At 41.7% G+C, this 27576-nt stretch overlaps 2 protein-coding genes across 7 annotated transcripts in view; one reads left to right on the plus strand and one right to left on the minus strand.

The window, feature by feature from the left end:
* Positions 1-27265, minus strand: Wdr12 (WD repeat domain 12). Of its 4 annotated transcripts, none has more exons than NM_001393869.1 (14): positions 26950-27265; positions 26309-26530; positions 23470-23564; positions 13072-13166; positions 11385-11491; positions 10117-10232; positions 9230-9384; positions 7955-8000; positions 7009-7094; positions 5734-5874; positions 5520-5625; positions 5263-5395; positions 2718-2790; positions 1-539 (listed from the first exon to the last, which is right to left on the minus strand). In NM_001393869.1, exons 2-14 carry the CDS (start codon positions 26347-26349, stop codon positions 462-464), a joined length of 1272 nt encoding a protein of 423 aa, NP_001380798.1. In that variant the 5' UTR covers positions 26350-26530; positions 26950-27265; the 3' UTR covers positions 1-461. The 4 variants fall into 4 exon arrangements, with proteins under 4 accessions (NP_001380798.1, NP_001380797.1, NP_955442.1 ...); NM_001393868.1 differs by having other exon boundaries at positions 26814-27265; NM_199410.3 differs by having other exon boundaries at positions 26660-27265.
* Carf (calcium responsive transcription factor) overlaps positions 26873-27576 on the plus strand; it is a 50062-nt gene continuing 49358 nt past the window's right edge. Inside the window, exon 1 of one of the 3 annotated variants that reach the window (XM_039083318.2) lies at positions 26873-27114. In XM_039083318.2, coding sequence (XP_038939246.1) covers positions 26903-27114 — 212 coding nt within the window. In that variant the 5' untranslated portion in view covers positions 26873-26902. The remainder of the gene's footprint in view (positions 27115-27576) is intronic. The other 2 variants (XM_006244971.4, NM_001106915.1) reach the window with 2 other exon arrangements.

Below are 27576 nucleotides of genomic sequence, written 5' to 3' on the forward strand. Positions count from 1 at the left end.
TGGGGTGGAGAATTCAGGCCACACATTTATTGTACTTTATAAACATGGAGGACAAACATAGTAAAATGTAGCTATTATGAATGATGAACTGTTATCCAAGTTTAAACGGCTGCTTCCTGTCCCTGCATTGACAATGGTATCAGAGGTTATCCACAGATTTCTTTCTTCCTGAGACAGAGCCGAGTGACTGAAGCTGGCTGCCTCACTGAGGGTGGCCTTGAACTTCTGACTCTGTTTCCAACCTTTCAGGGCCTGGGATTTCAGGAATGCACCGACATGCCCACTGCTCTTGCACAGTGCTGGAGAGAGCACAGGGCTCTGCAATCTCAGGCAAGCACTCTACCAGCTGAGCTACATTCCAAACGCTCTTTCCCATTCCATTCACAGTTTATAACACAACAGTGAGACACTAAGAATTAAAACAAAACGCAACAAGAAAGTCTCTTATCAGCCATTCATTTTCAAGCCCCCACATGGGAAGTGGTAGGGGAATATCTGTAGGAATACAATTTATTGTCTGCTCCTCCACTCAGAAGTAGCTGTGTAAAAAGAGAGAGAGAAAAGTAAATAAAAATACACAGTAGCCAGACATGATTAAATATGACTGATTTTTTGTTTTTGAAGACGGTTTCTCTTTGTAGCCTTGACTGTTCTAGAACTCACTCTGTACTCAGGCTGGCTTCAAGCTCTGAGATCTGTCACCCTCTGCTTCCCTAGTACCAGGATTAAAGGCATGAACAGCCACATGTGGTGTGCGTATATCCTATACTTTGACCACACTTTCCAACCAGAGCCTCCCATGCTTCTTCCCTCCCTTCCCAACAGTCTTGGTTCTCCTTTCATGTTATATATACACATAAATGACTTATGTATGTATGTCATATATACATATAAGTGATGTATGTACGTAAAACAGACCAGCTCAAAACAGGATTTAAGGGGACAATTAGAACAAACATCTCTACTATAAGTTGAGCACCCTCAGTCCCAAATTCTTCACCGGAGGTTGGAATGTAGCTCACGGGTACAGCTGAGCACAGGTGAGGCTCTTGGCCAACAGCCAACAGCAAAAGCAAACCCCAACCAGAAAAAGTTGCAAAGCGCTAGAATCTGAAGTTTTTTGAGTGTTGACATGATGCCACAAGTATATAACCTCTCACCTGACCTGCTATGACAGGTCACAGTCAAAAGTCAGGCACACTCAGAGTCTTTTATAAGATCACCTTCAGACAATGTGCAGAAGATACCAAAGAAGCAAAAGGGATGTTTACATTTAGATTCAGGTTGCACTCTAAAATATCTCATAAATGTGCAAATATTCCAAAAATCTGAGATGCTTCTGATCCAATGCTTCTGATCCAGGAAAGAGATGTTTTCTAAAGACAAAGTATTCATTCACACTATAGCATAAGCTGGCCTTAAACTTGCAGCAATCTTCCTGATTTAGCCTTCCTAGAACTGGGGTTACAGGTGTGAACTACCACACCCAGAAAATAACCAAATATCTTTAAAAGATAGTATATCATTTGCAGGCAAATGTATACGAAAATTGTCCAGTAGCTCTAGGACCTACATCTGGAAAGAATGCTTGGACAGTAGCTTACATATGCACATTAAAATGATTGTAAAATATAATCCATATTTATAATGTAAAATATACCTGACCATTATAATACCGACACCTGCAATCCCAGCACCGAGGAGGCTGACAGTGGAGGCTGCTGTGAGCTTGAGGCCAGCAAGGGCTACAGAGCAAAACCACGGCTCCCCCTCAAAAAAATCAACAAAACCCAAAAAACTGTGATACCATTAGTCTGAAGTAGTGAATTTATGGACTGAATGGGATTTGTAAATAATGTCTTATGAATATATTCGTGAGATACTGGGGCCAACACAGGCTGTAATACCAGCTACTAAAGCTGAGAGGATCACAAGTTTAAGGTCTGTCTGTGTTAGCATAAACTTCAAGATAGCTTGGGTAACTTAGTACCATCCTATCTCAGAATAAGAAAAAATGAGAAAAGGGGACTGACTAGTGTACTGGTGCATGCCTATAACCCCAGCACTGGAGATGGAGATGAGTTAGTTCAAGGTCATCCTCAGCCATACAGCAAACTCAAAGACGACCTGCTAGCTCCATGAGACCCTGCTATTAAAGGAAAGGAAATAGGGTTGCTATATAACCAATTGGGAGAGAACTTGCCTAGCAGTTAGAGCCCTGAAGTTCTCTGGAATGCCAAAAAAAGCAAAATGATATTTGTGAAGGAAAAAATACATGTTTTTCTTTCCAATTTTTAATACTCTTTAAGTTATTTAAAAAGAGCACATTGTTTTTTGGTATGGGATATAAAAAAATCAGAAATATTAAAACAGATAACTTTTAAGTTGGGCAGTGGTGACAGGAAACAGGCAGATCTCTGAATTCTGGGCCAGCTGGATTTATACATCAAGTTCCAGGATAGCCAGGGCTACAGACTGAGACCCTGTTTTGAAAAAACAAAACAAAACAAAAACCCCTGCTAATTTTGTTTCTGTTTTGCTTTTTTTTTTTGTTTTGTTTTGTTTTTTTTTTTGGAGCTGGGGACCGAACCCAGGGCCTTGCGCTTCCTAGGTAAGCGCTCTACCACTGAGCTAAATCCCCAGCCCCTGCCCCTGCTAATTTTAAACATCAGGTTTACCCCTTTTCTTTCTTCACCAGGTAATTTGTAACTTCTTACCCCTGTGTCTGTCCAGTCCACACTTAGAACTTTGTCTTCATGTGCAGCTAGGTCGTAGAGAGGAGCCTTACAACTAAGGGAGAGCAGACATGTTACCCGTATTCACCGTTTTACCACAAACATGAATAATCACTCACATTTTTCTCCAAACTTTACTGGGTTTACTCCAGATGTATTACAACAAACACTCAAGAAAAAGGCTATCCAACTACAGAAATTTATTCATAGTAAGGCCCATTTTCATACTTTTGTACTTATTTTATATATATATATATATCTCCATCCTTTGTCTGGCCATTTGTATAATAACTCCTACATTTATATTCCTAAGCCAAACCTTTTCCTTGAGTTTGATGTGTGTATATGTATATATGTGTATGTGTACACACACACACACACGCACGCACGCGCACATACACACACACGTGTATATAAAAAATTGTTGGATGGTCAATAAACACAACCAAATCAAAACTCTCTAATTTCCCTGAAAAGCTAATTTCTCTAAAAAAATAATTTTAGTTTGTTGGTGGGTGTTTTGCCTGCATGTATATCTGTGCACCACATCTTCATGCAGTGCCTGCAGAGGCCAGAGTTCCAGATTTGGATCCCTTGGAAGTGGATGGTGTGAGGCAGCATGTGGGTGCCGAGAGCTGAACCCAGGTCTTTTGCAGGAGCAGCTGGTGCTCTTAACACTGAATCACTCTCATGCCCCACATTTCCCACTTCTTATCACAGCACCATATACCAGTCACTCAAGCAGAAAATGTAAACAGTATTTGATTCCTAGCTCCACATTTAATCCAAAAAATTAATCTTGCCAAAGACCTAAATTCAAAATATAGCTTGAACAAAATCACTTAGCTCTAATGCTACTACTACACTCTGTGATCCCATGAGCCATCTCTTGAGTAACAATAGTCTTTCAGCTTCTACTCTTGGTCTTGCCAAGTCCTGCTTGATGTAATCGTTCTCTCTCATGCTCTGCCTCTCCCCCTTTACTCCACTGGTGTGTTTGCTAATTTACCAGTGTGCCATGATTCTTCTGGTGTGCTCTCTGCCAGCCATACACACACACACACACACACACACACACACACACACACACACACACACATCTTCCAAATGTGTGATTTCCTCTGCAACACCTACAAAGAGAAGCCCTCGCCAAAGTGCAGCTTCAGTCCACTCAGCTTTGTTGGTAAGACTTACTGGTATTCAAGAGCTGTTAATTACCATGTCAAATGTCAACTAAAATGTCTAAGCCTTCTACGACAGCATAGGTGTTAGACGGCACATCGTAAGAGCTACCTCAATGGCACACAGTTAATGTTACCCCTTCCAACTCTTAAGTTATAGGTGGGCTTTAACTTGGACATTCTATATGCACTATATCACATAGCATAGCCTGTGTGACCAAGAGAGGTCTTTAGCATTAATGACCTTTGAAGAGATGAATTTTTTTACATCTTTCATTAACAATTTATATGAAAGTTCTGGGTAATCAAACCTTTTCTGCTTTATTAAAAGGTCAGAGAAATGTTTTGTAAGTTATGTGGCTTTTTTAAAAAGAGGTAAAAATAAGCAAGAAAAACATTAACACGAGTAAAATCCTTTGTTCCTGGGCTTTGTATATATACTGTGTACATATACATGTACAGGTACACATGTATGTAAGAGGGCAAGCCTGGGTATCATCCCTCAAGTGCTCTCTTACTAGCCTGAGACACCCCAAGTAGGCTGGGCTGGCCGTCTGCAGGGGCTCCTGTTTCGTCTCCCCATTGCTAAGATTACAAGTACACCTACCACAGTTTGCTTTTCTCATTTGGGTTCCAGGGCACTTGTGTGTTCAAGGCAAACATTTTACTGAGCTGTCCCTCCAGACCAATTCTGAAACTTTGTAAGTATAAGTATTTGTCATATCGAGTAGTATATGCATTTGAATAATTTGTTCATTCTCTCTATGTAATGGTAATTGATATTTGTTTTGCAGATCATAATCAGATTTTACTTTTTTTTTTTTTCTAAAGATTTATTTATTTATATATGTGAGTACACTGTCACTGTCTTCAGACACACCAGAAGAGGACATCAGATCTCATTACAGATGGTTGTGAGCCACCATGTGGTCGCTGGGATTTGAACTCAGGACCTCTGGTAGAGCAGTCAGTGCTCTTAACCACTGAACCATCTCTCCAGCCCCAGATTTTACTTTTAATTTTTTTTTTCTTTCTTTTTTTCGGAGCTGGGGACCAAACCCAGGGCCTTGCGTTTGCTAGGCAAGCGCTCTACCACTGAGCTAAATCCCCAACCCCTACTTTTAATTTTTTAAGATTGATTTTTCTAGCTATGTGTATTTATGTATCTATGTGGGAGTATGTAGATATGAGTGCATTTGGCCGAGCAGGCCAGAGGCATCAGGTTCCCTTGGAGCTGGACTTGAGGTGGTTGTAAGCTGTCAGATGTGTGTGCCAGGAACTCCATCTGCAAGAGTAGCAAGTGCTCTCAACTACTAACGAAACCAGGGTTCCAGCCCAGCACTCACCTTCTCGTATCCCATAGCTTCACCATGTTATCTAAAGAGCCTGAGATCAGCTGCTGATCATGGGTAGGTGACCACTTCACTGATGTTACCCAGCCTGTATGTGAGGTGAGGGACAGCGACACCAAAGAGCCATCTAAACCAAGAAAAAGAAAATGCAATCCATTTTAGGAAAGAAAAGCAGAACGTACTTAAAGAATATTTGTAGAAACTTGTCTTTTTGATTTTTTTTCACCATTTGGGAATTGGATACAACATACCTTTAGTTCGGGGATCCCACAGCCTAATGTGCCTGTCTGTGCTTCCAGACGCCAAACGTTTACAGAGGGGAGAATAGGAAATACAATTGAACACCTTATTTCCTGTCTGAAAATAAAGAGAAAGAGCACTGAGCCACAGTGGCTAAAAGTACCCACTTTTATACGTGTTTCCAAAAAGATGGCTAATTAGAGGAACACCAAAATTAAGTCTTACCAGAGTTGACTTAAGACCTCCGGACTCAACATCCCACACTCTGACTGTGTGATCCCAAGAGGCACTGCAGACTTCGTCAGCATCTGACCAGAGTACTGAGGAAATTGCTTCTGTGTGGCCAGAGAGGGTCACCAAGGGTGTCTAGAAATGAGAAAAACATTTTCAGTACAGAATAACTGATTTTAGGGTCAGGTGTGGTGGTGAACATCAATTTAGGAGGAAGAGGTAGGCAGAACTCTTGAGTTCCAGGCCAGCCAAGGCTACATACATAATGACACCCTGCAAAATAAAAGAGTAGATGAGTAGATGTTATGTCCAAAGAACATAGGACAGATCGTTTTTGTCCAGTGGCTGACTTTGTTTTTCACAGTTCTCCTCCAACATCACTATTTGTGCCTTTATTTTATACATGAAGGGGTCAGAAAATATGACTCAGTGGGTGACGGTGCCAAGGCTGATGGCCTGAGTTTAATCCAGGAACCCAGATGGAAAGAGAAATAACTCCCCAAAGTTGTCCTCTGACCATCACACATGTGCTCTCTCTCTCTCTCTCTCTCTCTCTCTCCCTCTCTCTCTCGACACAAATAGTAAAATGCTTTTAAAAACTAAACAGTATAAGTCAGGAGGCCAGAGGGATGGTTGAAAGGGCAAGAGTTCTTGCCCCAAGCCTGATGACCTAAATTCAATCTCCAAAACCCGTATCATGGAAGGAAAGCACTGATTCCCACAAGTTATCCTCTGCCTTCCATACATACACCTTGGCTCAGTTAAATCCCCACTTTTTGTAAAAGCAAAAAATAAAAACCATTGGTTTAGGGCTGGAGGTTTGCCTCGGCAGTTAAGAGCAGTTGCTGTTCTTCCAGGAGACCCAGCTTTGGCTCCCAAACCCCAGCCAGGCTGCCCACAACTACCTGTAACTCTGGCCCCAGGTGACCTGATGTCCTAATAGGCCAGCCTGACTCCATCTTAAGATTAAAAGCCATCTTATTACAAAGTCAAAATAGCTTCATTCCTGTTCTCTGTAGTACTCGGGTTTACCATGTCATGAACTGTTGTGTGGATAGGGAAGGGAGAAAATGATGTGATCCTATTTTAATTAAAACAAAACAGAAAAACCACATGCCTAATCTCAGGACTGAGAGGGTGAGGCAGGTGGATCTCTGTGAGGCCGAGGCCAGCCTAGTCTACAAAGTGAGCGCAGAGGAAGCCAGGGCTGCATAGAGAACCCTGACTTGGAAAACAATCCCTCCCAAATGAAAACAAATGAAAACCTACTCTTGTCAGTCCCAATTGTTCTGTTTTCTGCTTCTTTCTTGGTCGATTTGTGGGTTCTTGTATTTCATCTTCCTCATCTGTAGGGACTGCATCATAGAGAGTAATATTTAATATTGACAATTTAGTGTCAATGGCAAACTGGAAGGCTGTCTGACTTTCTGGGCATGCAGCTCTCTTTTTCACTTATTAGGTGGTACATACTCCTTGTTGTTTTGGTTAACATAAAACGGTGTATAAAATACTATCTGATCACTGGGGATTGTAGGTCAGTGCTAAAGCACCTGACCAGAATGCGTCCTAGACTCAACCCCTAGAATCAGCAAAAACAAAGCTATTACCTGGATTGGCAATCAAACACGGAGAAGTGCTTAAACTCAAAACTAACCAGTTTGAATCGTACTCTGCCTGTATGGTCATTGTTATGAACATGTACCATTTTATCCTAAGTAGGAAAAACGGTTTCCCACTCAATTCAGATTAAGTTATGGCCATATTGTATTTATACCATGCAGGAAATGAGGTAAACCCAGGTGTCTACTCTCATTGACTTTTTAAGTAAAGACACCTGCTTCACAGCTAGAGCCCAGAGACCAGTGCTGGAGCCAGCTACTTGAAAATCATTTTAAAAAGAATTAATATGAGCTAATGTTATTCAACAATGTACAGATTTTTACTAATTGCATTCTGAGAGCTAAGATATATTTGTCATATATGTAGCAATTCATTGACTGTCAAATAAAAAGGTGGTAGGGTTTAAAAAAAAAAAAAAAGAAACAAAAAACTTAAAAGAGAAATTCATACCATACTATTGTGCTTTGTACATACTAAAGCACAATGGCCTATTTTTACAGCACATATGAACTATAAAAGTCCCTCACTGAAATTCTAGAAACATCATTAATAAGTCAAATTATATATATATAAATAAATAAATAAAAACTTATACCTGTAGACCAGATCTTCAGCATCTTATCCCAGGAGCCACTGCAGAACTAAATACATAGGAAGGAGAACGTATGTGCAATGAATTATTTTCCCTTGCTCCCACTTTTACTTTCAAAGTTGTTCTGCTTGCGTCATCTCTCTGAACACAGGCTCTGAAATGTCTCCTAGATAATTGCACACATGGCCTCCTACTCTTCTGGAAGCTGCAGCCTCAATCTCCACGGGAACATTGTTCTGTGGCCCTGAGGCCTGCACAGCTGCTGAGATCAAAGTGCAACTGATGTACAGTACATTAATAGGTCTGTTCGGAGTCTAGAGCAAACTAATCGTGAGAAATGATTAATTAATTAACTTTTAATTTAATTAATTTCCCTACAGAAAACAAAGATTTTTCCCCCCAAGGGACAAACGTTACAGTATCTAAAAACTATGAAGTATTTCCATGTAGAGAAAACCAGTATAAAGTTCAAAATGAACAAAAGTGTCTTAGGGACACAGAGAAAGAAGGCTGGGTATGCCAGCTACATTTAGCCTCTGTTCCAGATGTTTTGAGGCCCAAACGCACCTTCACCCTCATGTTCTGGCCTGTTGATTCTTTCTTTGGCTACCACAATCAAATTTTCTTTTAAGCTTTAAGAAGTTGAAGATGAGTTTCTGTCTATATATAAGCAAAAATAAGGTCTCCTAACTTCCTAGCCAAAACATAAGAAAGATAAATTCATCTAAATCTGCATTCAACAAATAACATCAAAATAAACCATAAATCTTTATCTCTGAGTGCATCAAACATTGCAGAACACTCTTAAGTCTGGAATTCTCTAATGCAACATCGGGACTTTCAAATGCTAAGAGGGTTCGCAGCCCTCCATAGTCACTGCAGATGCTGCCCTCTGGTTTGTATGAGGACTGTTACCATTGTGATCATAAGGAATAGCTAGACTGGGCATGGTGGCTCATGCCTGTGATCCCAGTGCTCAGAAGGCTGAAGCAGGATGATCAGCAGGGACCTACGGCCAGACTGGACTACATGGGGAGAATTCCAGAACAAAACAAAACTAAGGGATAAGTTTACCTGATTTCTCTTTCTTTTAATTCCATTATTAAAATATAATTCCTATAATAAAGACAGATACACTGACTGAAGAAGTAAATCAAGTAAATCTACTTTCTTACTCCATGACTATCTGCTTTGGTCTAAAATCTGAGTCTCTTTAGCTCGATTGGCGTGCGAGTTAGACAGCACTAGGATGAGCACAGGTGCACAGCAGCTGCTTACTTTAGTTCCAGAGCTATCAACTGCTATGGCGTCCACACTCCCAGCATGCCCTCTGCAGCAGTGAAGAGCCTTCACTTTGTTCCTCTCTATGTTCCACTCCCATAAGAGAATAGTCTGGTCCATCGAGGCCGTCAGGAGTAGGCAAGACAGACTGTCTAAAACAAAAAGAAAGCAAATTAGTACAGAATCTCAACTGCGTCTTATTCTCTGTCACTCAGCATTTTGTGAATGTTTTAATAGTAATCAGATGACTGCTTATAAAACAGAGCAGACAGGGTAAAAAGGGAGAATTCTTAATCAGGCCGAGTAGTGTGCATGTAATCCTGGCCCTCAGGAGGCTGAGGCAGAAGGGTGACCGGCTGTAAAGCAAGTCCTGGGCCAGCTATACAATGAGAACCTGTGACCATCCCACCCCTCCAAAACACAAGAGGATGCTTTAAAACAGGAAACATGTGTTCAGTACACTCAGTAACTTGAAAGTGTACACTGATAGTTTTGGTAAAGATTTACTTGCATAAACATAGATTGGGAGCTATTTGTAGCTCAGTGGCAAAGTGCATGTCCAACATGCACAAAACCCTGGGTTCAATCCCCAGAACCATGGGAAAACAAACAGCAATCTATGAATTGTAAAAATATAATGGCTCAGTGGTTAAGAGCACTGGCTGCTTCTCTGAAGGACCCAGGTTTAATTCCTGCACATGCATGGGGCTCACAACTATCTGTGACACCAGGCATGCACATGATACACATATGTATCAAATGCAGCAAATACTCAGACACATAAAATTAAACTGAGGCCTCAAGCATTTCTCACCCAGTCACTCTTGCTACAATAAAATTAGTTCAATTTTAAACTCTTAAATTCCTCTTAAGTAGAATCCTACCTTTTTTCACCCAAGCCACATCTTTCACAACATCTGTATGTCCCACAATTGTCATTATTGACTTTCCTTCCAAGGACCAGATTCGAGAAGTCTTATCATAAGAACCAGACAGGATCCTACAATGAGGGAAAAATGCTATAAAATACAAAAAATAAAGACCTTTGAAGCTCTGAAAATCATTTTTTTCTATGGCAATAAATAAGTAAACTTTGGGCAACAATCTCTTTTTTAGAAAGAATAAGATTTCAAAGCAAAGCAATAGGTCAGATGTTATACTATTTTTACATTAAAAATGTTATTTCACCTCTGTTGCTGTAAATACTGTAAATTTCACCAATGCAATGCAAACTGCTTACAAAGCCTAGCAATCCTGAATTAATCACTGAAAACTACTAGAGAGAAAAACATGGATGGGGACGTAGCTCAGTGGTGGAATACTTGCCCAGCAAGCAGAAGCCTTCCAACATCACACAGACAGACAGACAGACAGACAGACAGACAGACAGACAGACAGACAAAACTAGATACACAACACACACAACCAAACCAAACCACACCAAACCGGAAAAATCATAACAAGCCAAGCCAAGCCAGGCCTACAACTTTAATTCTAACACTTGGAAGGCAGAAGCAGGAGGAGTTCTCTGAGCTGGAGGCCAGCCTGGTCTACACAGGGAGTTCCAAGATGGCTAAGCAGTAAGCACTGGCTGCAAACCCAGGGACCTGAGTTCAGTGCCCAGAAAGCACGTAAAGGTGGAGGGTGAGGCCAACCTGATAGTTGTTTTCCGACTACCACATTATCTGATTACACACGAGCACAATGGCACGAGCATGACCGACATACACTTGATAAGCAAGATACCTACTAATAAATAAAAGGCAGGACAGAAGTAAGCTATCAGTTAGGATGACGGTCAGCCGTGGGTATTGGCTGTAAGATTTGCACTCACGCCTCTCTGACCCCAGGCTGCCCACGTTAGCTCTACAGTAGTGTGCACCTTCATGGCAGCAGGCAGGCATAGCCATAAACATATCTCTGGCCTTAAATATCAATGTTGGCTGACTTCCCTATGACATTTTGAAACAATGAAACTTATGTAAACGCTTTCTTGAATATACTGGCTGCAAAAAGGCTGCTTGGTGTGGCCCCAATATACACAGCACAAACTTATTCTTGTGAGACAAAGGACCAGAGAGAAATAGTCACACCGTGGATGGCAGCAAAGACCGAAGGAGGAACATAAGACAAAAGCACTCCCATGGCATACCATTCTTCTGCCCCTTTAATTGAGCTGATCCAGTCATCGTGGAACATGCATTGCTCTGGCTGGGGTGCGGTGTATTTTTCCACATATTCTAGTTCCACAACCTCTTCCTAGTCACAGAGTGAGAGAAAATAAATCAGAACAGTTTTAAAATCTTACCTTGAAGACAGAAAATTTGGGAGCCATTAAAAGTTAAGATTTCAGCTAGGTGTAGTGTTGTGCCCCTAGATCTTAGTACTCAGGAGGCAGAGGCAGACGGATCTCTGAGTTCAAAGCCAGCCTGGTCCACAGAGTGAGTCCCAGGACAGTCAGGGCTACACAGAGAAATCCTGTCTCAAAACACCAATTTTTCCCCCCTTTTTGGTCTCTCATTAAGCTAAGAATATAAAAGTTAGTGGCCTTCGAAAACTTACATTACAGCTGGGTGTGATGGAACACACCCTTAGTTCTTAGTCCCAGCACTCCGGAAACAGAGGCAGGCTCACTTCTGAGTTCAAGGCCAGCTTGGTCTGCAGACCAAGATATAAAATAGCCTTTCGGGGGCTGGGGATTTAGCTCAGTGGTAGAGCGCTTGCCTAGCAAGCGCAAGGCCCTGGGTTCGGTTCCCAGCTCTGAAAAAAAAAAAAAAAAAGCCTTTCCTGAACACTGCACACTCAAAGAATGGCTAAAATGCTGTTTGCTCTTATATATATATTCTATAATATTTTAACAATCACAAACTTTATAGACAATTACAAATTATATTCTAAACGATTTTATTTATCTATTTTGTGTGTTTGCACACACCCATGCATTCCATAGTGGAGGTCAGAGGACAGCTTGTAGGAGTTGGGTCTCTCCTTCTACCACATGGGTCCTAGACATGAACTCAGGTCATCAGGCTTGGTAGCCATCATGCTGGCTCCAAATATTCCCCTTCTTTTTCCCCAGAGTCTCACTATATAACCTGGTTGGTCCCAAGTGAACATACAGAGACCTGCCTACCTCTGCCTCCTGAGTGCTGGGACTGTACCATTACTCGTGCCTGTACTCTTTTCGGTTTAGATTTTAGTTATTTTGCATGTATGGGTGTTTTGTCTGCATGTATGTCTACCATGTGCAGACAGTATCCAAGAAGGCCGGAAGAGAGTCAGATCCCTTGGGACCGCTACTGACAACTGTTAGCTACAATGTGGGTGCTGGGAACTAAACCAGAACCTGTGGAAGAGCAGGCAAGGGCTCTTAACCACTGAGTCATCTGCCCAGTTCCTAATGATATTCGTTAAAAAGAAAGATTGTATTCCTGCTCAGTAATACTCATATACTTATTCTCCCTCTTACTCAGGCTTTTACAAATTTAAAGACTATTTCACTCATTCGCATTTCTTGAATAAAATACTCTTAGAGGGGGTCTACAAGATGACTATATAGAAACATAAATTCAAAGTTCTGGGGAGTGGACAAAAGCGCTCACTAGTAAGCTGGAGGTCCTGAGTTCAATCCGTGGGACTCCCAAGAGAGAACTGAGTCCTACTAATTGTCTCTTTACCTTCATGTGCAGGCTGTGGCAGCTACACATACCATAAAATAAATGAAAAATTTAAAGTGTTTCCTAAGATTCTTACATGTTGAAAACCATTTAAACTGATTCTATGAAGATTCACTCATTTTGTAGTGTGTTAAATCAAACAGAAGCAGTACTTAGACTTACCGATGAAATGTCTTCCAGTTCCATGTGTTTGACCAAGGGCATTCGAAGAAACTGGCCCTTGATGAGGAAATCAAACTCGACATGTTTGTGGAGCTCTGAAAGAGAGCGAGAGTCTCTACCATCAGCGTTGCATGCATGACAACCCTAAGCAATCAAGTGCACAGCACTCACTGTGGCTCCACAACTTCTCACGGGCCATCAGACGGATGTTACACGCCAACATACTGACTGCACGCCTTTAGGCTCTGAGCCAGAGTCTCTGTCTGGGAACTCACCTGGCCCTGTCTCCTGAGCGCTGGGATCAAAGGTGTGCACCCTATGCCACCCAGCTACATGAATTTGAAAGAACCAACATACTTTGTTCTGTGGGGTTATTCTAGATTTTATAGTTATTTAGTTATTTTGTAATTATTTAGGGGCCGAATGCAGGCTGTATGCATGCTAGGCACAAGTTTTACCACTAAACTAACAATACCCTACTAAGCACACTTCTTTTTGTTTTAAAAGACTGGCTGGCTGAGTATACCACAAGAAGGCAACAGGCTAGACAGCAGCCAAAGAACCACCTGTGGCCCATTTCCTGGCTGTCCTGGAACTTGATCTGTAGACAAGCTGGCCAAGAACTCACAGTGATCCTCCTGCCTCTGCTTCGTGAGTGCTGGGATTAAAGGTGTTTACCACTACAACCCGACCGTTACCTAATTTTTAAAAAACTTGTTCTACAGAAATTCAGAATATTCACAGAGGTATAAATAACAGTGAACATCCATATTCTATTCCAATACCAAACAACTCCTGAACAATCAGTTCTATACTGTCCCACTTGCTAATGGTTTCATTATAGATTTCTAAAATACAAAAACTTAACACAATATTAAAATACAACTATGTTACTATCAAGTAGTCACTCTTCATGTAGTTTTTACTAACTTAACTTCCTACTGTGTAGCATACACTGGCTTCAAACTCATTACACAGCCCAGGCTAGCCTTGAACATGCCATCTCACTGCCTCAGCCTATAGAGGTAGAACTGAAGGTGTGTGCCCTCGTGTCCAGCCACTCCTGTTTTAGAGTAGGCTTTAAAGGCCAGCACCCAACTGATGATTGTGCAGCTTTCAGTCTTTACACTCCCTGCCCCGTTTTTCTTCTTGTCATTCCTTCACTGAGGAAAGTGGGCCAGTTATCTTTCATCGCTTACATTCTGGGCTTGGATAATTACATTTTTTTTACTTTTTAAGTATATTTCTTATTGTTATCTTGGGTATGCCATGGCACCCATGTGGAGACCAGAAGACCACTTTGACTCTTCACTTTTACTGGGATGTGAGGATTAAACTGAGGTCATCAGGCAAGCACCACTGGACAATGAGTGACTTTGGCTATCTGAGCTATGTCAGAGAGCAACGAAGTATCTTTTAATCCGTTCCTCTGTCCCCTACCATATCCTGTACTACACCATATCTTGTACACTTGGAAAGTTACATAGGGAGAACTGAATTATCTCCTACTGTACCACAGCAACATGGATCCATTAACTAGTTCTTTTTCTCATGTGTGTGGGTGCACATGGGTGCATGAGTGTGGAAGTTCAAGACTGATGTTGATATCTTCCTAGCTCACTTGTCACCTTAAGGCAAGGTCTTGTTAAACGCACAGCCTGATGCTTCACTGGTCAGGCTGGCCAGCGTGCTCTGGAGACTTCCATCCCTGCTTCCTGAGTGCTGAGATAAAGGCAGGTTACCACCCCAGCCTATCCTGCATGTGGACGCTGGAGTCTCAATGCTGGTCTCCAAGCTTGCACATAAGCACTTTGCTCACTGACCTATCTCCCCAGCCCTCAGTTATGGATTTTTTTAAAGTTGCTGAAATACACCTTCAGGGTCAATCTGGCTGTATCCATCATAATGTTCCCTGTCTACTATTAGCCTATTTAATGGCTGTAACAATTACTGATAATCACTACTTACATCTATTATTGAATTTGGCAGTTAGTAATTTAATATGTAATATTTCCACAAATATTAGCAGTAATTTATCAACTAATGGCATATGTCTTGATATTTTGAAACCCTAATCATTTGCAGCCTAAGAGCATTGGCACCAGTTATTTCTATAAAATCACAAATAAGATAAATACACATCAGAATCTCAAGATATATAAAATGAAAGTAAAGAGAACATCTTGAAAATACTATGCCTCTCCGAATGAAAAAAAACTGCAGCTTCTTAGCAATAAATAGACTGCAGGCCCCACCCATCCCTTGACAAACAAATACAGACCTATAAATATAAAAGCAGTATCTCAAGTTATGGTGGTACATGCCTTTAATCCCAGCACTCGGACAAGCACAAGCAGCAGGCTCTTTCACTGAGTTTGAGTCCAGCCTGTGTCTACATGGTGAGTACAAGGACAGCCAGGGCTACATAGAGAGTCCTTGTCTCAATTAAAAAAAGAAGCAAACAAACCAACAGCACTATCTCACGCTTAAGAAAAAACCATGATACTACTTGACACAGAAGGAAAACTCCAGTTACTTCAGTTATAATTCTTTTTTGGTTCTTTTTTTTTTTTTGGAGCTGGGGACCGAACCCAGGGCCTTGCGCTTCCTAGGCAAGCGCTCTACCACTGAGCTAAATCCCCAACCCGTATAATTCTTTTTTAAAAAGTTTATCTTTACACTCCTGATTTTATTCCCCTCTTGGTCCACCCCTGACAGTTCCACATCCCAAACCTCCTCCTCCGCCACCCTGTCTCCACAAGGGTGTCCCCAACCGACCCACCCATGCACCCCCACCAGACCGCTAAACTCCCTGGGGCCTCCCTCCAGTCTCTTGAGGGTTAGGTGCATCATCTCTGCTGTACATGTGTCGGGGGCTCACCGCAGCTGGTGTATCAGTTATATCTCTTACCTACCCGGTGCTCACCGAAGCTGGTGTATCAGTTGTATCTCTTACGTACCCGGTGCTCACCGCAGCTGGTGTATCAGTTGTATCTCTTACCTACCCAGTGCTTCCATTAGGAGAAATGTAAAAGAGCTTCACAGCATTAGAAACACTGGCACATGAGTAACTTCTGTTTTTTTTTTGAAACTGTTTTTCTCTGTGTAACAGAGCCCTGGATGTCCTGGACTCACTTTGTAGACCAGGCTGACCTCGAATTCACAGGGATCCATCTGCCTCTACTTCTCGAGCCCTGGGATTAAAGCCTGCTTGGCTGCCATCACACCCAGCCTTTTTTAGGTAATTTTTAACAAAACCCACCAATATTTATAGTGACATTTTATTATTGCATAAAATAAATGTTAAAATAACTGTCGTTTGCTTTTGTACACCTTTAGCAATAATGGAGTTTAATCATCAAGGTCCTTGTTTCATTTGGCATAAGCACAATCTTTTGGTTACCATACCTAGCATAGACTAAAATTCTTACTCCTAAATTATAAATGATTTACCTCCAAATTATCTTTAAAAAGCAGATTTAAGCAGGAAGTTTCTTCAGAAGACTTTTTCCCCAAAGCTTCCACCAGAAAAATCTGTATGTTACAACTGATATATTTTGTTTTAAAAGTCATGCACTAAATACCAAAAATGGAACAACAAAAAAGTGGGACTGGCCCTGGCCCAAGAGGAAACTGTATAAGGCCTCTGGGCTCCCGTGGGGGAGGGCCCAGGAGCGGCAGGACCCCTGCCAGAGACACCGCCGGACCCTGAAGGAAACAGACCGGATAAACAGTTCTCTGCACCCAAATCCCGTGGGAGGGAGAGCTAAACCTTCAGAGAGGCAGACAAGCCTGGGAAACCAGAAGAGACTGCTCCCTGCACACACATCTCGGACGCCAGAGGAAAAAGCCAAAGACCATCTGGAACCCTGGTGCACTGAAGCTCCCGGAAGGGGCGGCACAGGTCTTCCTGGTTGCTGCCGCTGCAGAGAGCCCCTGGGCAGCACCCCACGAGCGAACTTGAGCCTCGGGACCACAGGTAAGACCAAATTTTCTGCTGCAAGAAAGCTGCCTGGTGAACTCAAGACACAGGCCCACAGGAACAGCTGAAGACCTGTAGAGAGGAAAAACTACACGCCCGAAAGCAGAACACTCTGTCCCCATAACTGACTGAAAGAGAGGAAAACAGGTCTACAGCACTCCTGACACACAGGCTTATAGGACAGTCTAGCCACTGTCAGAAATAGCAGAACAAAGTAACACTAGAGATAATCTGATGGCGAGAGGCAAGCGCAGGAACCCAAGCAACAGAAACCAAGACTACATGCCATCATCGGAGCCCAATTCTCCCACCAAAACAAACATGGAATATCCAAACACACCAGAAAAGCAAGATCTAGTTTCAAAATCATATTTGATCATGATGCTGGAGGACTTCAAGAAAGACCTGAACACACTTAGGGAAGCACAGGAAAACATTAATAAACAAGTAAAAGCCTACAGAGAGGATTCGCAAAAATCCCTGAAAGAATTCCAGGAAAACACAATCAAACAGTTGAAGGAATTAAAAATGGAAATAGAAGCAATCAAGAAAGAACACATGGAAACAACCCTGGATATAGAAAACCAAAAGAAGAGACAAGGAGCTGTAGATACAAGTTTCACCAACAGAATACAAGAGATGGAAGAGAGAATCTCAGGAGCAGAAGATTCCATAGAAATCATTGACTCAACTGTCAAAGATAATGTAAAGCGGAAAAAGCTACTGGTCCAAAACATACAGGAAATCCAGGACTCAATGAGAAGATCAAACCTAAGGATAATAGGTATAGAAGAGAGTGAAGACTCCCAGCTCAAAGGACCAGTAAATATCTTCAACAAAATCATAGAAGAAAACTTCCCTAACCTAAAAAAAGAGATACCCATAGACATACAAGAAGCCTACAGAACTCCAAATAGATTGGACCAGAAAAGAAACACCTCCCGTCACATAATTGTCAAAACACCAAACGCACAAAATAAAGAAAGAATATTAAAAGCAGTAAGGGAAAAAGGTCAAGTAACATATAAAGGGAGACCTATCAGAATCACACCAGACTTCTCGCCAGAAACTATGAAGGCCAGAAGATCCTGGACTGATGTTATACAGACCCTAAGAGAACACAAATGCCAGCCCAGATTACTGTATCCAGCAAAACTCTCAATTAACATTGATGGAGAAACCAAGATATTCCATGACAAAACCAAATTTACACAATATCTTTCTACAAATCCAGCACTACAAAGGATAATAAATGGTAAAGCCCAACATAAGGAGGCAAGCTATACCCTAGAAGAAGCAAGAAACTAATCGTCTTGGCAACAAAACAAAGAGAATGAAAGCACACAAACATAACCTCACATCCAAATATGAATATAACGGGAAGCAATAATCACTATTCCTTAATATCTCTCAATATCAATGGCCTCAACTCCCCAATAAAAAGACATAGATTAACAAACTGGATACGCAACGAGGACCCTGCATTCTGCTGCCTACAGGAAACACACCTCAGAGACAAAGACAGATACTACCTCAGAGTGAAAGGCTGGAAAACAACTTTCCAAGCAAATGGTCAGAAGAAGCAAGCTGGAGTAGCCATTCTAATATCAAATAAAATCAATTTCCAACTAAAAGTCATCAAAAAAGATAAGGAAGGACACTTCATATTCATCAAAGGAAAAATCCACCAAGATGAACTCTCAATCCTAAATATCTATGCCCCAAATACAAGGGCACCTACATACGTAAAAGAAACCTTACTAAAGCTCAAAACACACATTGCACCTCACACAATAATAGTGGGAGATTTCAACACCCCACTCTCATCAATGGACAGATCATGGAAACAGAAATTAAACAGTGATGTCGACAGACTAAGAGAAGTCATGAGCCAAATGGACTTAACGGATATTTATAGAACATTCTATCCTAAAGCAAAAGGATATACCTTCTTCTCAGCTCCTCATGGTACTTTCTCCAAAATTGACCATATAATTGGTCAAAAAACGGGCCTCAACAGGTACAGAAAGATAGAAATAATCCCATGCGTGCTATCGGACCACCACGGCCTAAAACTGGTCTTCAATAACAATAAGGGAAGAATGCCCACATATACGTGGAAATTGAACAATGCTCTACTCAATGATAACCTGGTCAAGGAAGAAATAAAGAAAGAAATTAAAAACTTTTTAGAATTTAATGAAAATGAAGATACAACATACTCAAACTTATGGGACACAATGAAAGCTGTGCTAAGAGGAAAACTCATAGCGCTGAGTGCCTGCAGAAAGAAACAGGAAAGAGCATATGTCAGCAGCTTGACAGCACACCTAAAAGCTCTAGAACAAAAAGAAGCAAATACACCCAGGAGGAGTAGAAGGCAGGAAATAATCAAACTCAGAGCTGAAATCAACCAAGTAGAAACAAAAAGGACCATAGAAAGAATCAACAGAACCAAAAGTTGGTTCTTTGAGAAAATCAACAAGATAGATAAACCCTTAGCCAGACTAACGAGAGGACACAGAGAGTGCGTCCAAATTAACAAAATCAGAAATGAAAAGGGAGACATAACTACAGATTCAGAGGAAATTCAAAAAATCATCAGATCTTACTATAAAAACCTATATTCAACAAAATTTGAAAATCTTCAGGAAATGGACAATTTCCTAGACAGATACCAGGTATCGAAGTTAAATCAGGAACAGATAAACCAGTTAAACAACCCCATAACTCCTAAGGAAATAGAAGCAGTCATTAAAGGTCTCCCAACCAAAAAGAGCCCAGGTCCAGACGGGTTTAGTGCAGAATTCTATCAAACCTTCATAGAAGACCTCATACCAATATTATCCAAACTATTCCACAAAATTGAAACAGATGGAGCCCTACCGAATTCCTTCTACGAAGCCACAATTACTCTTATACCTAAACCACACAAAGACACAACAAAGAAAGAGAACTTCAGACCAATTTCCCTTATGAATATCGACGCAAAAATACTCAATAAAATTCTGGCAAACCGAATTCAAGAGCACATCAAAACAATCATCCACCATGATCAAGTAGGCTTCATCCCAGGCATGCAGGGATGGTTTAATATACGGAAAACCATCAACGTGATCCATTATATAAACAAACTGAAAGAACAGAACCACATGATCATTTCATTAGATGCTGAGAAAGCATTTGACAAAATTCAACACCCCTTCATGATAAAAGTCCTGGAAAGAATAGGAATTCAAGGCCCATACCTAAACATAGTAAAAGCCATATACAGCAAACCAGTTGCTAACATTAAACTAAATGGAGAGAAACTTGAAGCAATCCCACTAAAATCAGGGACTAGACAAGGCTGCCCACTCTCTCCCTACTTATTCAATATAGTTCTTGAAGTTCTAGCCAGAGCAATCAGACAACAAAAGGAGATCAAAGGGATACAGATCGGAAAAGAAGAGGTCAAAATATCACTATTTGCAGATGACATGATAGTATATTTAAGTGATCCCAAAAGTTCCACCAGAGAACTACTAAAGCTGATAAACAACTTCAGCAAAGTGGCTGGGTATAAAATTAACTCAAATAAATCAGTTGCCTTCCTCTATACAAAAGAGAAACAAGCCGAGAAAGAAATTAGGGAAACGACACCCTTCATAATAGACCCAAATAATATAAAGTACCTCGGTGTGACTTTAACCAAGCAAGTAAAAGATCTGTACAATAAGAACTTCAAGACACTGAGGAAAGAAATTGAAGAAGACCTCAGAAGATGGAAAGATCTCCCATGCTCATGGATTGGCAGGATTAATATAGTAAAAATGGCCATTTTACCAAAAGCAATCTACAGATTCAATGCAATCCCCATCAAAATACCAATCCAATTCTTCAAAGAGTTAGACAGAACAATTTGCAAATTCATCTGGAATAACAAAAAACCCAGGATAGCTAAAGCTATCCTCAACAATAAAAGGACTTCAGGGGGAATCACTATCCCTGAACTCAAGCAGTATTACAGAGCAATAGTGATAAAAACTGCATGGTATTGGTACAGAGACAGACAGATAGACCAATGGAATAGAATTGAAGACCCAGAAATGAACCCACACACCTATGGTCACTTGATTTTTGACAAAGGAGCCAAAACCATCCAATGGAAAAAAGATAGCATTTTCAGCAAATGGTGCTGGTTCAACTGGAGGTCAACATGTAGAAGAATGCAGATCGATCCATGCTTATCACCCTGTACAAAGCTTAAGTCCAAGTGGATCAAGGACCTCCACATCAAACCAGACACACTCAAACTAATAGAAGAAAAACTAGGGAAGCATCTGGAACACATGGGCACTGGAAAAAATTTCCTGAACAAAACACCAATGGCTTATGCTCTAAGATCAAGAATCGACAAATGGGATCTCATAAAACTGCAAAGCTTCTGTAAGGCAAAGGACACTGTGGTTAGGACAAAACGGCAACCAACAGATTGGGAAAAGATCTTTACCAATCCTACAACAGATAGAGGCCTTATATCCAAAATATACAAAGAACTCAAGAAGTTAGACCGCAGGGAAACAAACAACCCTATTAAAAAATGGGGTTCAGAGCTAAACAAAGAATTCACAGCTGAGGAATGCCGAATGGCTGAGAAACACCTAAAGAAATGTTCAACATCTTTAGTCATAAGGGAAATGCAAATCAAAACAACCCTGAGATTTCACCTCACACCAGTGCGATTGGCTAAGATCAAAAACTCAGGTGACAGCAGATGCTGGCGAGGATGTGGAGAAAGAGGAACACTCCTCCATTGTTGGTGGGATTGCAGACTGGTAAAACCATTCTGGAAATCAGTCTGGAGGTTCCTCAGAAAATTGGACATTGAACTGCCTGAGGATCCAGCTATACCTCTCTTGGGCATATACCCAAAAGATGCCTCAACATATAAAAGAGACACGTGCTCCACTATGTTCATCGCAGCCTTATTTATAATAGCCAGAAAATGGAAAGAACCCAGATGCCCTTCAACAGAGGAATGGATACAGAAAATGTGGTACATCTACACAATGGAATATTACTCAGCTATCAAAAACAACGAGTTTATGAAATTCGTAGGCAAATGGTTGGAACTGGAAAATATCATCCTGAGTGAGCTAACCCAATCACAGAAAGACATACATGGTATGCACTCATTGATAAGTGGCTATTAGCCCAAATGCTTGAATTACCCTAGATCCCTAGAACAAACGAAACTCAAGACGGATGATCAAAATGTGAATGCTTCACTCCTTCTTTAAATGAGGAAAAAGAATACCCTTGGCAGGGAAGGGAGAGGCAAAGATTAAAACAGAGACTGAAGGAACACCCATTCAGAGCCTGCCCCACATGTGGCCCATACATATACAGCCACCCAATTAGACAAGATGGATGAAGCAAAGAAGTGCAGACCGACAGGAGCCGGATGTAGATCGCTCCTGAGAGACACAGCCAGAATACAGCAAATATAGAGGCGAATGCCAGCAGCAAACCACTGAACTGAGAATAGGTCCCCTATTGAAGGAATCAGAGAAAGAACTGGAAGAGCTTGAAGGGGCTCGAGACCCCAAAAGTACAACAATGCCAAGCAACCAGAGCTTCCAGGGACTAAGCCACTACCTAAAGACTATACATGGACTGACCCTGGACTCTGATTCCATAGGTAGCAATGAATATCCTAGTAAGAGCACCAGTGGAAGGGGAAGCCCTGGGTCCTGCTAAGACTGAACCCCCAGTGAACTAGTCTATGGGGGGAGGGCGGCAATGGGGGGAGGGTTGGGAGGGGAACACCCATAAGGAAGGGGAGGGGGGAGGGGGATGTTTGCCCGGAAACCGGGAAAGGGAATAACACTCGAAATGTATATAAGAAATACTCAAGTTAATAAAAAAAAAAAAATTGCTATTTCATAAAAAAAAAAAAACAAAAAAAAAAACAAAAAAAAAAAAAACAAAAAAAAAAAAAACAAAAAAAAAAGTGGGACTGGAGAGATGGCTCAGTGGTTAAGAACACTGACTGCTCTTCCAAACCACATAGTGGCTCACAACCATCTGTAATGAGATCTGATGCCCTCTTCTGGTGTGCATGAAGACAGTGACAGTGTACTTATGTACATAAAATAAACAAAAACAATCCCCACACACACATTTAAAGCTGAGTGGTGCCTACCTTTGATCCCATCACTCAGGAGGCAGAGACAGGAGGATCTTTGTGAATTCAAGGCCAACCTGGTCTACAGAGGAAGCTCTAGGACAGCCAAGGCCACACAGAAGAAATACACAGGCTACTGCATTGAAAAACCAAACCAAACTAAACCAAACTAAACCAAACTAAACCAAACCCTATTGAAGTGTAGCTGTTGATGCTAAGCTTAACTTCTCAAAGAATATATACTCACCATTTTTGGTCTCCAGCAATTTATTGATAATATTACTAAGGTCAGCAACTTCTGAGGTGGCAGGGATTGAGAAAGGAACATCATCTACTGCATATCTATAAAAGGAAATGAGATGTTATATTATGCCTACGCATATTTTGGCAATTCTGCCTATATTCATTCAGTAACTTTTTACTGGGTTCATGCAAGACATATGCTACATGGCATAAACAAAATGATGTAAGATGTCTTTATTTATCTGTGGAGCCCTGGCTGTCCAGGAACTTGCTCTGTAGACCAGGCTGGCCTGGAAATCACAAAGGTCAGTCTGTCTGAGTGCTGGGATTAAAGGCACGTGCCACCACAGCTAGGCAAGTCTTTATTCTTAAAAGAATAAGGAGTGTGTATACAGTATCTTAAATGATGAGGTGATAAAGATAAGTCACTTCAACCAGAGAAAAGGGGTGGAAGTTCAGGATCCAAAAGGACACACAAAAAAGATCATTCTTAAGCCACAACTACAAGAAGTGACTCTGGCCAGGAAAGGGAAGGGTAGCCTGGAGGAGAACGTGGGAAACCAACGACAGCAGACCAGAGGAGATGAGACTAAAGACATGGAGTGCTTTACATCCTGTATACTATGAAACACTTTTTAATTCTTTGTGTAGGCCACAAGGAACCACTGAAGCAGTCCAAGTTAAGGTATAATAGCAGTACTGTGCTTACTGAGATCTTAATAGCTGTGTAACAGACTGGACCAGAAGAATATGACCAGAAACAGAAATCCCAAAGAGAAAAAAACCATTCATCTAGTAAGGAACTTATATTCACATATATAAAGAACATTTACAGTTCAGTAATAAAAAGTCTTTTTAAGAAAAAAACAAAACAAAAAAACAAACAAACAAAAAAACACAGGCAAGGAATTTGAATAGTTTTCCAGAGAAAGAGCAATAACAGGACCAAGCACAATCCGTATCACTTGACAGCCATAAGTGTTGGTGAAGATACAGAGACGAAGAATCTTCATCAGTGCTGGCGATGATGTAAAACAGTAGTTACTTTGGAAAACTGGGAGCCAGTTTCTTTAAAAGTTAAATGTGGGGGTTGGGGACTTAGCTCAGTGGTAGAGCGCTTGCCTAGCAAGCGCAAGGCCCTGGGTTCAGTCCCCAGCTCCAGAAAAAAAAAAAAAGTTGGGTTGGGGATTTAGCTCAGTGGTAGAGCGCTTGCCTAGGAAGCGCAAGGCCCTGGGTTCGGTCCCCAGCTCCGAAAAAAAAGAACAAAAAAAAAAAAAAAAAAAGAACAAAAAAAAAAAAGTTAAATGTGGACTTATACTCTTTGATCAAAGAACCACACTTTTACATACATACCATCGAACAAGGAAAACACATGTTCACTGTGCATAGTGGCATGGGTCTTTTAATACTAGTATTTGGAAGGCAAAGGCATGAGGATCTATGGGTCTGAGGCCAGCTTTGGCTACACAGTGAGATCCCGGCCAGCCAGGGCTACACACGTTCACATAAAAATTGTATATTAATGCTTACACATCTACTATTCACAACAGCTAAAATACTGAAAGTTTAACTGGACAATAAGAGAAACTGAACCATACAATTTGGCCATAAAATAAAGTATGATGATATTGTCTCACAAATAAACTAAAAAGAAAAAAGAAAAACACGGTAAACAAAGATGACATCCACAAAAGACCATACATTTTGTATAATTTCATTATAAAAATGTCCAGAATAGGCAATTCTGCAAATAGATGGTAAGTAGGTAAGTAGTTGACTTGGGTGAGGAGTATTTAAGGGATGAAGTGTCAACTAAAGAACGGGCAATCCCCCCCCCCCATTAAATGTCCTTTATAAGAAAAAAAAAAAAGAACGGGCAAGTTAGAGCCAGGCAGTGGTGGCCAGTGGTGGCGAATGCCTTTAATCCCAGCATTCAGCAGGCAGAGCCAATTGGAGTGAATAGTTCTAGGACAGACAGGGCTACATAGAGAAACTCTGTTTTGAAAAACAAAAACAAAACAAAACAAACAAACCCAAAAACCACAATGGGGCTGGAAAGATGGCTCCGTGGTTAAGAGCACTGACTGCTCTTCCAGGTCCTGAGTTCAATTCCTAGCAACTACATGGTGGCTCACAACCATCTGTAATGGGGTCTGATGCCCTCTTCTGGTGTGTCTGAAGACAGCTACAGTGTATACATAAAATTAATAAATCTTAAAAAAAAAAGAATTTGTCATTTAAAAACAATAACAGAAATGGGGTGGTGGTGGTGAAGTTTTTTCTAAAATGAATTCTGTGGATGTTATACAACTCTATTGTGATATACCTGAGCCCCATATTATATATGTATCACCAGCAAAGTTGTCTCTATAGAACTTATTTATATATAGACACACAAGTACACACATAGAGTTTTATCAACTAGATAGAAAACAAGGTTATCTGAAAAGAGGAAATTCCGTAGAGTGGCCTGTAGGCAAGTCTGTGTGAGCATTTTCTGGACTAAAGACTGCTCACGACAGTGAGTAAAAAAAGATTCAAGATGACGTGACCACCGCTTCCAAATGTGATAAGATAGAAGCGTGGGGCACGTGAATAGGAGTGCGAATGAAGTCTTTTATTTTTTTCTGTCCAGCAGTCAGCTTATCTTATTTGCATCAAATCCGTTTCATTCAAGCCTAATAATTATTATTAAAGTTCTTTCGGCTTTGATTTACTAAAGTCTTGTATATTCCTAGTCAAAACAGCAAGGATTACCCGGGGCTACAAGGTCCAAATCGAAGGAGTCTTCAAACGAGATCGGCTTGGGGAAGACAGGGACAGAAGATGGAACCCTTACTTACTTCTTGTTCTCCGTGTAGAAACGTGCCTGGAGTTGTGCCATGGCAGAAAGTATACAACGAGGCTTCTCCACAAAAATGTATGCGCCGATAATCAAGTAGCTCTAAGGTAGACTGCACCTCGAGCGCAGTAGAAGACAGGCTTCAGTTATCTTCCTCGGGTTTCTACAGACCATACCACGAGGTTCTATTTCCACCGGTGCCCAGCCCGCACACATCAAATACCTATTCCGAGATTTAGGAAACATCGATTAGTAAAGCAGTCTTAAAAGCATCCAGTCCCCTTAATACTTTCATATTTCTTACTATCTATCTAGATCCATAAACGATTAGAAAAATAAAGAAAAGAACTACCTTGAACCTAATTTTTGAGGGTGTCGTTAGACCCAGACCCTTTAGACTCAGCGCTCAGATACTACAAACCCCAGCAGGAAGCGCGTTTCAGACCCTCTGAACACTGGGAGTTGTAGGTTTTATTTACTTTGCCACATCGCTCTTAGGTTCTTACATCCGCTTTTAAAACTCCCTTCTCTGGGCAGATATTACACTTCCTGCTTCTTTAATCTGAGTGACAAAGGCTCCACCAGTTCGTTTTCTATGAATCGTTCCAACAGCCAGATTGAGCTGAGACCATGTGTTTTTACCTCAGACTTCAGAGCGGAAACACGAGAAGGGAGAAGGAATCGGAAGGGAACTGGGCGACGGTGGCCGAGACGGGTCCAATCTGATGAGCCTGCGCTGCGCCTCCCGGAGAGTTGCGCCTGCGCATTGTGGTGGTCTCCACGGCGGGGCCTCGGAGCCAAGACGAGGTTGAGTAGTCTCGTTTTGAATTTTCTCCCTTCTGCTACGGCGGACTCCCCTCTCGCGTTGTGGGGCTCACTGCGGCGGCAGGGTTGGAGGAGCCAGAGGTCTGGCAGAGCTGTCCGCGCCCACAGACCGGACGCTCCCTCCCAACCTCCCTTCTTCCTCCCTCCTCCTCCCGTCACCTCCTGACCCTCCGGGGCTGGGAGCAACCGCCGGCCCCCGCCCCCGGCCGTCGCTGGACGCTGCTGCGCGCTGTCCCTGCGCCCTCGCCCGCCTCCACGGCGGCTCTGTCGCCGTGGACCCGGGAGGGGGCCCGCGGCCGGGAGAAGGCAGGCTGCCGCAGGGGGAGGCGAGGTGTCTGTCCCGCAGAGGGTGCGGAGCCAAAGAGCGCCCCACCGCCCCGGAGCACCCGAGTCCAGGGCCCGAGAGCGGCCTCTCCCCTCCTGTCTGAGTCTGATGTTTAGAAA

Source organism: Rattus norvegicus, chromosome 9 (genome assembly GCF_036323735.1).
Source record: "Rattus norvegicus strain BN/NHsdMcwi chromosome 9, GRCr8, whole genome shotgun sequence".
Classification (NCBI taxonomy): Eukaryota; Metazoa; Chordata; class Mammalia; order Rodentia; family Muridae; genus Rattus; species Rattus norvegicus.